Genomic DNA, 14,918 nt, shown 5'->3' with positions numbered 1-14,918 from the left:
AATACACTCACATGTAATTGTACAACATAAGTATTATTAAAGCGTATAATACAGAAATACTCATTTTTTAGAGGCAAATATCTCACGGTGGTACCTTTAAAATACAGAATCTGGCTAATCAGCTTTGTTTCCCACTTTCTGAATCTATTATTAAATGCAGATTTTAAAAAATGATTAAAAGCGATAATATCCTTTACTCTGAAATTGTGTGGATCATAAAAATTAAATGTGATTTGATTAATATCAAACAACTTTACCTTTCACATATAGTACAATACAACCTCTATTCTAAAATCTCAGAAAATTATTACAAGACAATGTTTAGCTTATTCCAAGACAAGTAATTTTAGTTGCTTTTAACCATTTTCCCCTATCATATGATTTCAGGGCTATTATGTTATTAGACTTGAATCCCCTGCACAGAAATATACATAACTATATACTTAACGTATGTTTGAGATTTGTTGCCCTTTTCTGGAAGAGCTGATTATTTTCCATGAGGATGAAAAAGATGTTACACTGAAGTTTGTTACTTCAGATGACTAATAGATAAACTACTCAGGCAAGAAGAGTAAATGGAAATAATTGGGTGTTTCTTTCCTTAATCTTATAACTCCTCTATAGATAGTACCATCGGAGTGGAGATTGAAGCTCAACTTGTAACAGACTCTGAAACTCAGTTTGTGTGCTATTTTTATTCTCCAATTTATGTCTAAATATAATAAATAATTTAAGAGATTTACCATCACTTCCTTAATATAAGAAAGGAAGAATCTGAAGGAGTTTAATGGGGCAGTGTAGGCAGTAAACAGATGACACTGTGAAAATTAATATTGCTGGAGCCATGGATTTAAAAGATTTATAAGTATTCTCTCTTCGCCAAATTTCCTAGCTATTTTTTTTTTAATTCTACAACGCTAAAATTTTGGACCATGTTGGAGACTATAGACCAAAACTTCTCCATAATGATGCCAAAGAAATACAGAAGTGAACATTTCCAGATGTTCCCACAGGCAATTCCAATATCCAGGTATAAACTTCATTTACTATTTTTTTCAAGGGTGGACTTTTCCAATGGGAGAACACAATAACACAATTTGAATAAGTACCCATATTATCACCATTCTAGTTCACATAATGTATCTTTGCAAAAAGTCCTACGAAGTCATGACAAACACACTATAAGACAGGTTTTTGGTCCAGAAGCCATATGCTCAACTAGACTATGAGAAACCTTATTGCAGATAGGCCATATGCTTGACAAAGCCATGGATCACCAGCTGGGTCCTGCTTCCTCAAGGAAGCTCCAGCTGGGTGACAGTATGGCATCCATCCAAGAGCAATGGTTCCCTTTGGGCCACCAGAGAATCAAAAGAGTGTTAGGCCCCTTGTGGTTGAGTTGATCCATGCAGTCCCATGCAGTCATGTGTTATGAGAACATGTTGTGAATGGGCTCAGTCTGATACTTACCCCTACTTGTTCCTCAATGTCTTTTAAGCCCCCCTTCCCCACAGCCGATTGCAGATTGCAGGTCACTTTGATTTTACTTTGTTTTGATGATACAATATTCAGGTTCCACAATGATTAGGAATCCATTCTTGCCTCTTTTGACCTGAGGTAATGTAAACCTATTTCCTTCCTAACTTTCTTAAAAGAGGCTTAATGGAATTTTGAATTTTTCCTATTGCAAAAATACTTAGGCTTTTGTCAAAAGAGATTTGAAATACCACATGAAATGATGTACTCACATCCCTCACCACCACCTCCAAATAACTGAATTACATAAATAAAACATTACATAGAAAGTGCTTTGCTACAATTTATGAGAGGTAAATTTAACAAGAACTGGCTCATTGTAGGAAAATTCAACTTATCTTTTCCTGATCTTTTTATTCTATACAGGGAAAGAAATTTATGTCAGCTTAAAAAAAATCTATTACTGCTTCTCATAACTGAATCCATTATTTTTCTCTATGATCCATCAGGCAAAAACAAGAATAATAGATTGCCTTGACAGAACCTTGAACATAAATGTCTCTAAGAATCAAATGTGGTAAGTAAAGTGGGTTTCAGGTGTTATTAAAACAAGAGAGGATAACCTTCTTTATATATTTCAAATTCACATCTTACTTAAAAATTTATTATTATTAGTGAATACAAAAAGACAAATTATATAGTAGTTGAATTTTCACAATTAAACTGTCTTTAAATAACATTGTCCTATACATAGTCAATTGATTTAGATAACGTGTTGATCTTAGCTTACAAATATTTTCTGTTTATAAAAAAGCCGAGAGTCTCTATTATTGTTAGCTCCACATGACCCATGTTTGTTTCAGAGAAGTTTTGGATGTATGTATATACACCTACTTACATCTCAGGGATTTTCTTCTTAATCAATACCTCCCCAGCATCTAATTTTATTGAGATAGGCCAACCTCCCAACTTGGTCACATTCTCAGCTTTAGTGGCACAACTTCTGCCAGGCCAATCACCACATAACATATACAGTAAGTCTATTATTCATCCAAGGATGGGCGTATGACCCCAATTTGCCTGAACATAAAAAGAATGATTTTTATGCATGCTAAAAATGCATAGAGAGGTAGTTCCCATTTTCTGGATGAGGGGGAAAGGGCAGGGAGCCCCAGCTGCCACTGAGCCATCTGTGACTATGAGAATGAGGACAACGCTGGTGACCGAGGAGAGGATGGAGAGAACATGGGTCTTGTCAACATCACTGAAGTGCTAATGGTCAAGTACCTAGAGCACTCACTACCTCCAGCCTTCCAGTTGGAGCTCACACATTTACTTAGTGCTTCATCCACTTCATGTTGGTTTCTTTAATGGTTTAAATATGCTCTTCTTCTGTTTTAAAGATGAGAAAATACACCCCAAATCTGTTTCCTCATGGCTATTTCATTCACATTGCTTTACGGCAGAAGATCTTTGAATACCTACTTATTTTCAAACTACCTTTGAGAATTCTACCTCATCATTTAATGAAGCACAAAATTTGATACGCCCGTTGCTGAAGAAGACAGTAGCATTCTTACAAAGGTTAATGCACATTTAAGGTGAGTAAAAACCCTCTTGTCCTACCAGACAAAAATACAGTTTCATAACCAAGGTCAGACATTATTCCTAGCCTCGAGATCTAAAACCAAGCTTGACCTGTATTGTAGTCAGTTTAAAACACCAAAACACCAGTCTTGGGGCGCCTTTGTGGTTCAGTTGGTTAAGCATCCGACTTCAGCTCAGGTCATGATCTCACGGTTTGTGGGTTCGAGGCTTGTATCGGGCTCTGTGCTGACAGCTAACTCAAAGCCTGGAGCCTACTTCAGATTTTGTGTCTCCCTCTCTCTCTGACCCTCCCTTACTCACATGCGCTCTCTCTCTCTCTCTCTCAGAAATAAATAAAGCATTAAAAATTATTTATTTCTCTCTTAGATATAAATAAAGCATTAAAAAAAAAACAAAACAAAAAACTCCGGCCTATATGTCAAGGCCCATATTTTTAAATTCTTCAGAAACCCAAGCCGTAGCAATCCTACTGCTCTCTTCTCATTTTCCTAAACTATTTTAGACTTATTTCTCGATTTCGCGGGCTATTAGATGTTTCTCACATATTTTCATAGATAATAACTCATCCGCCGTGCAATCTGATTCTTAACATTAGGAGATTAAAACTAATGTAGATGATTCTCAGATGACACATACTGAGGTAAAGAAAAATCCCATGATTTCCTTCTACAAAATGAGGGAAATTTTAATTCTTTTTCTCAACAGCTGCTTCATTATTTTATGCATAGGAAAAAAATATGTGCAATTACTCCAAGTACAATCAAGTCATTTAACATGGCTTTCCCATCATTGTAGTTACAGGATATTTTAAAAGAGGAAAAAAAATCTCAAAGCACAGGTCCTGCTGTGCAGCAAAGCAATCAGATTCCTTCATAATAACAGCCTGATGGGATTTAGCAATCTGAGGAATAATGAATAACCACTTTAATCAGTAAACAGGAAAATGCTACAACAGTCACGGAGTAAAAATTGACTATCATCTGTTGATCCTCTTGATCAGTGATTCAAACAATAAATAGAAATGTAAGTATTTTCTAAAAAGAAAAATAACTGGATTTTGTGTGTTTGATTTTGCCAGGCAGTGATAAAATATCATCTTAGACTGTCCAGCAGTGTGGCCCAGTCGATAAAATGCACATATAATCTTTTTCATAATACATGGCCAAGTTGACCCTATCTCTTGAACATGTCAAGGTAAGCTCTTTTCACAGTTGATTAATAAGGTTTATTTCTGGGCTGATTATTGAACTTTTTTGCTACTTCATTATTTAGTGTTCTTCTTCAGTGTTCATCCTATGAAGTCATTTGCCTCTGAATAGGAAAATTCTGTCTCATAATAGTCTTCAAGTTTCCAGTGCAGCATGTCAAACGTTGGCCGTTTTTTAGGCTCTGCATTCCAGCACTCCATCATGATGTCGTAGAATTTCTGTGGACAGTCAGGTGGTTGAGGGAGTCTGTAGTTTTGACCCAACAACTGGATTACCTGAGCACCCGTCATGCCTAAATAATATAGAATGGAACAAAAAAAAAAAAAAAGATTATGGTCTTAAATTCATAGATAATTATACTCAAGATTACAAAGCAAACTGATTTCCTTGGTGAGACTATGAGGTCTACCATCCCCTTCCCAGGCTGCAGAGATTAAACTAAATCTTGCAGCAAGTAATGTCTATAAGACTGCAATTTAAGAGCAAAGGATAAAGAGGCAATAAACCACCTTATTAATGCAAATCATCATCATCAAATTTTATCTATTATGCTCCCACAGGCACATGGTGTGGTTAGCCTCATAACTCTGCCCTCTAAGCCTGGGCAAAGCAGTTAAAGTCACACCTAAGTAAGTGACCTGCAGCAGAAAGGCCCACTTCAGAATTAATTACTCACCACTATAAGGTATTTTGCCATAAGTAATGATTTCATAAAGAAGGATTCCAAATGACCACACATCAGACTTAATGCTGAATTTATTACTACGAATGGCTTCAGGCGCAGTCCACTTCACTGGTAGCTTTATGTCATGTTTGGATTCATAGATGACTTCATTATCTACCTGCTAATGCATTAAGGAATCAAGCCATGTTCAAGTGATATATACATATTTTTTGGCTACTCTCATAATCTGTAACCTGCTTCACCTTAAAATTTAGAGGGAAAAGATTCAAAATGAGCTTAGGTCAATTGATAATTACAGTTGCAAACTCCAAATCTGGCTTATAAGACTGAGGGTTCTATAGAAGTCATTAATGCAATATTATTCAAGAGCCTACTATATGCTAAAAATAGCATTGGCAGGAGCACTCTACTACATATGGGAGAATTCATGTGTGATGGTCTTTAGCATCTGGTCTTTAGCAAATAAACAACAACAACAACAACAACAACAACAAAAATGAAAGCAAAGCCCATCTGTTTTCAAACTTACTGCTGGTATTGAAGAGCCACTGACTTTAATAATTACCATATTACCACGTCCTAATACTGAAAAGTCAGATCCAACTGATTTAAATTAATATATCAACTCACTGGGGATCTAATTAATTTATTAAGAAAAGAGATGATGAATTCATGAAAATCAAAAAGGAATCTCGTATATGTTATGTTTCATGTCTCACATCCATATTTTTAGGGCACAATGTAGAAATTAAAAATTAAGAGAAAAACACCTCATACTATATCTCTTATCTAAGTGGCCTGATGTCATGAATGGGGGGTGGGGTAGAATTTAAAAGCCAATGATCACTGAAGAATTCTGCCAGCATGAAATTTTAGTTGGCATAAAGTAATCAAGGATGGATGGGATAACTATAGAAAATGTGCTGCTTTTTGTAAGGAAAACAGGCAGACAACCAGAAGCTACTGGTACTGGAAAATGGATCATTAATTCAACCACACAGTTAATCACAAACTTTCCCATCTGGGTGGGCATCATTTTCTGTTTCTTTTTCCTTGGTGAAAAAATAAAAACAAGAGGGAGTTTATCTGTAAGGCCTTAGGCTACTGAAGTTTTCTGTGGACCACAGAACTTGGAGAAACATTATTTTGAAGAATAACAGCAAAATAACAGCAAATCTATTAGTCTACTGGTATGTTAGACTTCTAACCCATGACAACACCTAATTAAAACAAAACAAAATTCACCTTAAAAACCCTTGCAAGTCCAAAATCTGCAACTTTGTAGATGTTATGTTCACCAACAAGGACATTTCTGGCAGCCAGATCTCTATGGATGTAGTTCTGGGACTCCAGATAAGCCATTCCAGAGGCAACCTGTGCTGCCATGTCTACCTGCTGGGTCAGGTGGATTTTTGTTCCAGCATCATCTGGTCAATAAGAGAAAGTCAATTACCTTGGAGAACATTTGAATTATTAAAGTGAATTCTGAGAATTATGATGAATGAGTTACCAGTGGGATTAAACACCATAGTACCGATCTGTTGAGCAAGAGACATAATATAAACCATTCATTTCCTGTGAAGGGCAACAATTTTCAGAGTCCAAATGCATTCCAAGGCTGTGGCCCTCCCTCCCCAAAAGGAACATTACACAGAGAAAGAAACAGCAGTATCACATGATTCAAACACAGCTATAAATATCTGAAAGAGTCCAGGTACTGTCATTTTCCATAGCATGCACCGCTGACTCATCTCTTCATGGAAATTGTTTACTTGGTTGCCTCTAGATTTCCTCCAAACATTGCACCATTTGTTTTAGTCCTTTAAGCTATAAAATAATACTAATTTGCATAGCTGAGCCAATGAAAATTTCTCATTCTTCCATCATATGATTCTTTTTTTTTTTAATGTTTTTATTTATTTCTAGGAGAGAGAGAGAGAGACAGTGTGAGCAGGGGAAGGTCAGAGAGAGAGGGAGTCACAGACTGAAACAGGCTCCAGGCTCTGAGCTGGCTGTCAGCACAGAGCCCGACGCAGGGCTCGAACCCACGAACCGCGAGATCATGACCTAAGCGAAAGTTGGACACTTAACCGACTAAGCCACCCAGGCGCCCCTTCCATCATATGATTCTTAAGAATTAGTTCACAAACAAAAATGAAAGCTCTATCAATAGTTATGAAATGTGTATATTACATTTGTACTTCATTAAGCTTGCTGCACTTTTTTCAATTCCCTTTCTAAGCCTGTTATTCCTAGACATGGTTTGCTCATCTCTCCAGGCATGGACATGTCTTTAATAGACATAGTTTCTCCCACTCCTCATAATAGGAAAATTCTACAGTAGAGCCAGTTTGGTCATTAGTAGAGAGGTTAGTTTTATTCTGTGGGTACTTTGTGCAATGGGGTCAGCCTACTGGATACAGTCTAATAGATGGTTAGTAGATGTCTTCAGATTTCTGGAGAATGAGTATCATATAAATCCAAACTATCATCATCCCTAACTGAATAAGCCAAATATTACCAAAAGGGTGTTGGATTCATGGTCAAGAGTCTTAGACACAACTTCTGACTTGAGAGGCAACTATAGCTCAGGGGTTAGAAAACAGGCTTGAAGTTAGAGTACCATAATATGGATCAGGGCTTTGCCTCACATTTCTTCCTGATCTTAGCCAAGACACTTAACACTCTTGTGCCTCAGTTTTTCCATCTAGACAGTGGTAATTGTAATTACCTTATGGTATTAGTTGTTAAAATGAGTTATCACATGTAAAGCACTTAAAGCAGAGCCTGGAACCTAGAGAGAACTGAATAAACCTTACCTGTTTTTATTATCATTGCTGCTGCCTAAACAGAATTAAACAGTTTAGGCTTTGTTAAGGTAGAGATGCATATGGATTACTTAAATGGAAATGTCTAAACGAAGACATGCACATGGGTCTGGAGCTCAAGACAGAGCATGCAGCTAAAGATATCAACTTAACAATCACAGTTTATGAGTAGGAGTTAAACATTAAAAGTGGGTGAGATTGTTAGGAAGTGACAGAGTCATAAGAAACACCAACATTTAGGGTGTGCAGAGAAAGAAAAACCTGCAAGAAAACTAAGAGGAATCTGCTAGAAGAATGAAAGAAGAACCAGAAAGAACATCCTAACAGTCCAAGGTTTTGAGAAAGTCACCACCATTGTCAAATTCCACAAGTCAGAAGATAAGAACTGAATGGCTTAGTGGCAGGAAGAACAGCTTCACTGGAAATGGGGTTCAAGGGGTTGAGGGCAGAACAGAAGCTGAAGACAAGGAGAGAGCAGGAAGAGATATCAATTTCCAAACCTTGGTCAAGATAGGAAGACAACAAAGAGTTGGCAGTTGGCAGAGGAGAGTGTAAATCACTGGAAAGCAATTATCAAGAAGTTCATGACTGTGAGGGGCTGTCAATGATATGGAACTTAGGGGGTTTCTGGGGTGCTAGCCATGTTCTCATTCTTGATTTGTGCAGTGACTATACCATTATTTACTTGCTCACTTTTAAGTAATGATAAATTATGCTATATGATGTATGCTCTTTCTATAATGTATGCCATCTTTTCAATAGAAATGAAATAAATAGAGTTGAGGACATTTTTTAATGGTAAAGAGCTAAGCACAGTGTGTGTGTGCATATGTGTGTGCACACACATGTCTATTTATTTTTTAATGCAAGCAGTATATTTATTTATTCTTATTTTACTTTAGTTTTTAGAGAGAGAGAGAGAGCACACACTAGTGGGAGAGAGGGACAGAGGAAGACAGAGAGAGAATCTTAAGCAGTCTCCATGATCAGCATGGAGCCCAATGTGGGGCTCAATCCCAGGACCATGAGATCATGACCTGGGCTGAAAACAAGAGTCAGATGCTCAAATAACTAGGCCACCCGGGCACCCCTGCAAGCAGTGTATTTATATAGGATGTGTGGTGAAATTAACTTCTTCCTGATCCATTTGTCCTTTTCTTCCTGGGCAAACAAAGAGGACTATATTCCTGATCTTCCCTAGCAATTAAATTGGGTCATGTCACTAGTTCTGTGCACTGCAACGTGTGCAAGAGAGGATGTCTGTCACTTACAAACCTGATCCTTGAAGTCCCCCTCAGTTTTGTAGCTAGAAGAAATAAATTTTGAAATGGCAGAGCCATCTGATGAAAGGAGTCTAAATCCCTACATCATCATTTAAGGATCACTCAGAAGAGCAGTCTGATGCATATCAAAAATATATATCTTTACAGCAACATGCAGAATGTACTGGACCACATTCCAATACCATGCACAAAAATAAACTCAAAATGGGTGAAAGAGCTAAATGTAAGACAGGAAGCCATCAAAATCCTAGAGGAGAGGGGCACCTGGGTGGTTACATCAGTTAAGAGTCCAACTTTAGTTCAGGTCATGATCTCACAGTTCATGGGTTCAACCTCTGCATCGGGCTCTGTGCTGACAGCTCAGAGCCTGGAGCCTGATTCAGATTCTGTGTCTCCCTCTCTCTCTCTCTGCCCCTCCCCCATACACACTCTGTCTCTGTCTCTCTCTCTCTCTCAAAAAAAATGAACATTAAAAAAAATTTTTTTTAATCCTAGAGGAGAAAACAGGCAACAACCTCTTTGACCTTGGCCACAGCAACTTCTTACTTGACATGTCTCCAGACGCAAGGGAAACAAAAGCAAAAATGAACTATTGGGATTTCATCAAGATCAAAATCTTCTACTACACAGCAAAGGAAACAATCAGCAAAACTAAAAGGCAACTGACAGAATGGGAGAAGATATTTGCAAATGACATATCAGATAAAGGACTAGTATCCGAAATCTATAAAGAACTTATCAAGCTCAACACCCAAAATACAAATAGTGCAGTGGAAAAAAATGGGCAAAAGACATGAATAAACACTTTTCCAAAGATGTCCAGATGGCTAACAGACACATGAAAAGATGCTCAACATCACTCATCATCAGGGAAATACAAATCAAAACCACAATGAGACACCACCTCACACCTGTCAGAATGACTAACATTAACAACTCAAGAAACAGTGGATGTTGGTGAGGATGTGGAGAAAGAGGAACACTTTTGCACTGCTGGTGGGAATGCAAACTGGTACAGCCGCTCTGGAAAACAGTATAGAGGTTCCTCAAAAAATTAAAAATAAAACTACCCTACGACCCAGCAATTGCTCTACTGGGTATTTATCCAAAAGATAAATGTTTCAAAGACGCACATGTACCCCAATGTTTATAGCAGCACTATCGACAATAGCCAAAGTATGGAAAATGCTCAAATGTCCATCAACTGATAAATGGATAAAGAAGTTGTGATACATATGGGGCGCCTGGGAGGCTCAGTTGGTGAGGCGTCCAACTTCGGCTCAGGTCATGATCTCACAGTTCGTGGGTTCGAGCCATGCAATAGGCTCTGTGCTGACAGCTCAGGGCCTGGAGCCTGTTTCAGATTCTACGTCTCCCTCTCTCTCTGCTCCTCCCCTGTTCGTACTCTGCCTCCGTCTCAAAAATAAATAAATATTTTAAAACATTTTTTAATAAATAAATAAGAAGATATGGTATTTTATATATATATATAATGAAATATTACTTGGTGATCAAAAAGAATGAAATCTTGCCATTTGCAAAAACATGGATGGAACTAGAGTGTATTACACTAAACAAATCAGTCAGAGAAAGACAAATATCATATGATTTCACTCATATGTGGAATTTAAGAAACAAAACAGATGAACATGGGGGAAGGGAAGCAAAAATAAGATAAAAACAGAGAGGAAGACAAACCATAAAAGACTCTTAAATACAGAGAACAAACAGGGGTGCTGGAGGGGAGGTGGGTGAGAGGACAGGCTAAATGGGTGATGGACATTAAATAAGGCATTTTTTGGGATGAACACAGGGTGTTATACGTAAATGATGAAACCCTAGATTCTATTCCTGAAATCATTATTATACTATATGTTAACTAACTTGGATTTAAATTTTTTAAATGCATATTTTTGTTACATCACTAAATTTTTTGAACTGTATGTTACAGCAGCTAATGCTGATTCTTCAGTGTAAAATGAGATGTAAGCAAAAAGACAAAATATAACTTAGTGTGCAGCATAACGGTAAAATATTGCTGCTGTGACAACCAAAATCTCTATGCTTTTTGATATCAAATTAACTCAATATGAAAAGAAATGTGAAAAAGTCAAGATAAACTGGTGACTAGTTCTAGGCCAAGAGGCACACATTTATTTTTTATTATTTATTCTTTCTAAAATGGCTCCTAATATTTATTTCTAAAATGGCTCCTAATATTCTTTTCCTACTGGTATTTGTGCTTCTGTGACATTCGCTCCCATTAAGTGTGGTCTGGACTACTGACTCACTTTTAACAAATAAAATATGACCAAAGTGATGGGGTATCACTTCCAAGATTAAGTTATAAAAGGCAATGGCATCATCTTGCAAGAACTCTCCTTTCTTGCTCTCTCACTTGCCCAGTCTGACGAAGCCAACTGTCATGTTGTAAGTTGCCCTATGATGAGGTCCATGTACCAAGTGACATAGGGCAGCTTCCTGCCAACAACCAGCAAGGAACTGACTACCTCAATCCAACATCCCTGGAGAAGCCAACTCCTGCCAACAATCACATGAATGAGCTTGGAAATAGATCAACCTCCCCTAGAGCCTTCAGATAACTGAAGCACCTGCCAAGACCTTGACTGCAGCCTTGTGAGAAACCCTGAGGTAGAAGACCCAGCTCAGCTGCACCTGGATTCCTGACCACAGAAAATGTGAGATAATAAATGCTTAATGAGTTAAGCCACTACATTCTAGGTAATTTGCTGTGCACAACAGATAACGAATACACAGGTTCACATTAAGAAAATAATGTCAGTGCTATGCATATGGTTAAAAGCATGGACTGTGGAGCAGATTTCTTGGGTTTGAATTCTGGCTCATCCACCATGGATAAACTATTAACTTCTCCATACTTCAGTTTTTTCCACTGTCAGATGGACATGATAATAATAATATTTCATCAAGTTGTTAGAGGAATGAACTAAGTTAATATTTGTACAACATTTACAAAAATGCCTATATGTACTACAGTGTTTTTTTAAGAAAAATAAATTATAAATATATGCACCTCTCCTACCACTATCACATATGGTTTTTTAGCACATTGCCTCATTTTATACTCAGAGCTACATGAGGTAAGTATTGTTACTATTTGCCCCCTTTCATAGGAGTTTCTGTTACTTAGAAGAACAGGTAATGTCTTAGAGTGGAGATTCAAGTTCAGGCATGTTTGAGGTTGAAACCTCATGCTTTCAAAAACTATTCTATGCTCCTCCCTAAAACTTACCTTACACATGATTCCTGAGGACCTGAATGTTGGGGCTATAGTTGTAGCCAGCTGAAGAGTATCTTAGTAAAAACACTCCTGTCTACCTCAGTGCACTTTAGTGAACTGTCCATGAGAATGATGCTAAGATTTGATTTATTTTTTTAATGTTTTATTTATTTCTGAGAGAGATAGAGAGAAAAAGAGAGAGAGCAGGGAAGGGCCAGAGAGAAAGGGAGATACAGAATCTGAAGCAGGCCCCAGGCTCTGAGCTGTCAGCACAGAGCCCAACGTGTGGCTCAAACCCACAAACCGTGAGATCATGACCTGAGCCGAAGTTGGATGCTTAACCCACTGAGCCACCCAGGCACCCCAAGGGCTTGATTTATTTTAAAAAGTATGTATATATATGTATATATGCAAAATATATATACATGCAAAAAATATTCTCTTTAAATTTCAGTAGTAAATGCTGGACATCAATTGCCCTCAATGCTAAAGCTTTTTGACCAGCCTCTTCCATTTTGGAGAAATTTATTACAAAAAAAATATTCAGCCAAGCTTCAGGTCTACAAAGATGGTTCCATAGAAAACTATGTATGTCATTTCAATTATCAAATTCAGCATATAATTCTATTACAGAGGATATAAAGTTTCCACTGACAGGCACAATAGTGAAGAAATTGAGTAACAACACATTTCCTACCCTAAATGAGTACAGTGGCCTAAGAACTGCCCAAGTGAACCTCAGAACACACTTCTAATGCAACACCCAGTTGTCAAAACTGATATAAGGGTTCACAGTCCTGTGACAATTTACATCTGCAACAAGAAAATATTTTCAGTTATGTTCCATTGCTTGAGTCTTTCAGTTTATAATATTTATCATAATGGGCCATTTAAGAGTGGCAGATTCATTTTAGGATCATTTTGTTGAATTTAAGCCCTCTTGATTGGGAAGGGATTGTCTGTAATGAGTGTCTCTTCATTACTCTTCATGGGTACTAAGTATCTTAGCAAATGAAGACCTTGGTAAACCTGACCCAATAGCCCAACCCAGAATATGACAGGGTTTGTGCTCACCCTTCAGTAAAACACATTAACAAGCCACAAAAATTCTCAATGCCAAAGGAGTTCTTAATTAATAAGTGGATCTTGTCAAGCTGACACCAAGAGACTCAAAACAAGCTCAACCCCAACTCCTGATCATATTAGGTTTAGAATAGCCCCACTTAATCTATCCATTAATGTTTTTCATTTATTCAGTGAACACATAATTAGGGCATACTTTCTATGTACCTGAAACTATTCTATCACTAAAATAAAGAAAAATCTCTGTCCTCAAAGAGTTGTATTTTAGAAGATACTAACAATAAGCCACATTAAAAAGTCATGCTTTGGGGTTCCTGGGGTAGCTCAGTCTGTTCAGCAACCGGCTCTTTTTTTTTTTTTTTTTAAGTTTATTTATTTTGAGAGAGAGGAGGATACAGAGAGAATCCCAAGCACACTCTGCAGTGTGGAGCCTGATGTGGGGCTTGAACCCATGAACCATGAGATCATGACCTGAGCTGAAGTCAGACGCTTAATCAACTGAGCCATCCATGCATGCCAAGTATCTGGCTCTTGACTTCAGCTCAGGTCATGATCTCAAAGTTTGTGAGTTCAAGCCCCACATTATGCTCTACACACTAGCAGTGCAGAGCATACTTGGGATTCTCTTTCTCTCCCTCTCTCTCTCTGCCCCTCTCCTATTCATGCCTTCTGTTTCTCTCTCTCTCTCTCTCTCAAAATAAATAAACTGTTGTTAAAAAAAAAAGCAATGCACTATATGATGATTAACAGCTAAGAAAAAGGAAAACAAAAAGGCAGAAAAGAGGAATGCAAAGAGACAAAAGAAGGAGACTAAATTTTGGAATTCAGAGGGTGACCACTGAAGGACTCACTGTAATGGGAATGTCTGAGGACAGACTTCTCAGAAGTGAGGAAGTGAGTTACATGGAGGGGGTGGAATTCAGATGGAGGAAGGGAAAAGCATGAAGGGCCTGAAGCAAAGTGCACCTGGAAGATAGGAAGAGAAGCAAAGGACAGTGCAACTGACATAGAGTGAACAAGGGAGACACTGGGCTCTCCCAGTGGTCAGTGAGGTAATGTGAGGTAATGTGGTCAGTGAGGTAATGGAGAGCCAGGCCATGTAGGACCTTATGGGTTGTATGTACAGAGAGAACCAGTAAGAGTCACTGAAGGCTTTGAGCTGAGGGAAGACACAATCTGATTTACCTTTTAACAGGCTCTCTCCACCTCCTTTGTTGAGTGGAGACCGAGGGGAGCAAGAACTAAAAGAGCGAAACCATTTAAGAGGCTGTTGTATAATCCAGGGAAGAGCTGATGTCAGCTTGGACCAAGGAGGAGTGCTGAGAGGTGGCAAAATCCCAGATATATTTGGAAAGAAGCCAATGGGGTTTGTAGATTAGTTAGATAGACACTGTGAGAAGTAGAGATAACCCAAGAGATTAGGCCTGAGTATTGACATTGTCAAAAAAAAAAAAAAAAAAAAAAAAAACAACAAGAAGAACAGAA

The 14,918-nt window shown here is 37.8% G+C and overlaps 1 protein-coding gene across 1 annotated transcript in view; it reads right to left on the bottom strand.

Annotated features, from left to right (window-relative positions):
* Window positions 1-4,262: 4,262 nt before the first annotated feature.
* Window positions 4,263-14,918, bottom strand: part of FRK (fyn related Src family tyrosine kinase) — a 106,166-nt gene continuing 95,510 nt past the window's right edge. The window contains exons 6-8 of the mRNA XM_077770857.1: window positions 6,223-6,404; window positions 4,969-5,134; window positions 4,263-4,584 (exon numbers count right to left, since the gene is read on the bottom strand). Coding sequence (XP_077626983.1) covers window positions 4,373-4,584; window positions 4,969-5,134; window positions 6,223-6,404 — 560 coding nt within the window. The 3' untranslated portion in view covers window positions 4,263-4,372. The remainder of the gene's footprint in view (window positions 4,585-4,968; window positions 5,135-6,222; window positions 6,405-14,918) is intronic.

This window comes from Crocuta crocuta, unplaced genomic scaffold (genome assembly GCF_008692635.1).
Source record: "Crocuta crocuta isolate KB4526 unplaced genomic scaffold, BGI_CrCroc_1.0 scaffold562, whole genome shotgun sequence".
In the NCBI taxonomy this organism is placed as follows: Eukaryota; Metazoa; Chordata; class Mammalia; order Carnivora; family Hyaenidae; genus Crocuta; species Crocuta crocuta.
This window is presented reverse-complemented; position numbering and strand designations above follow the sequence as displayed.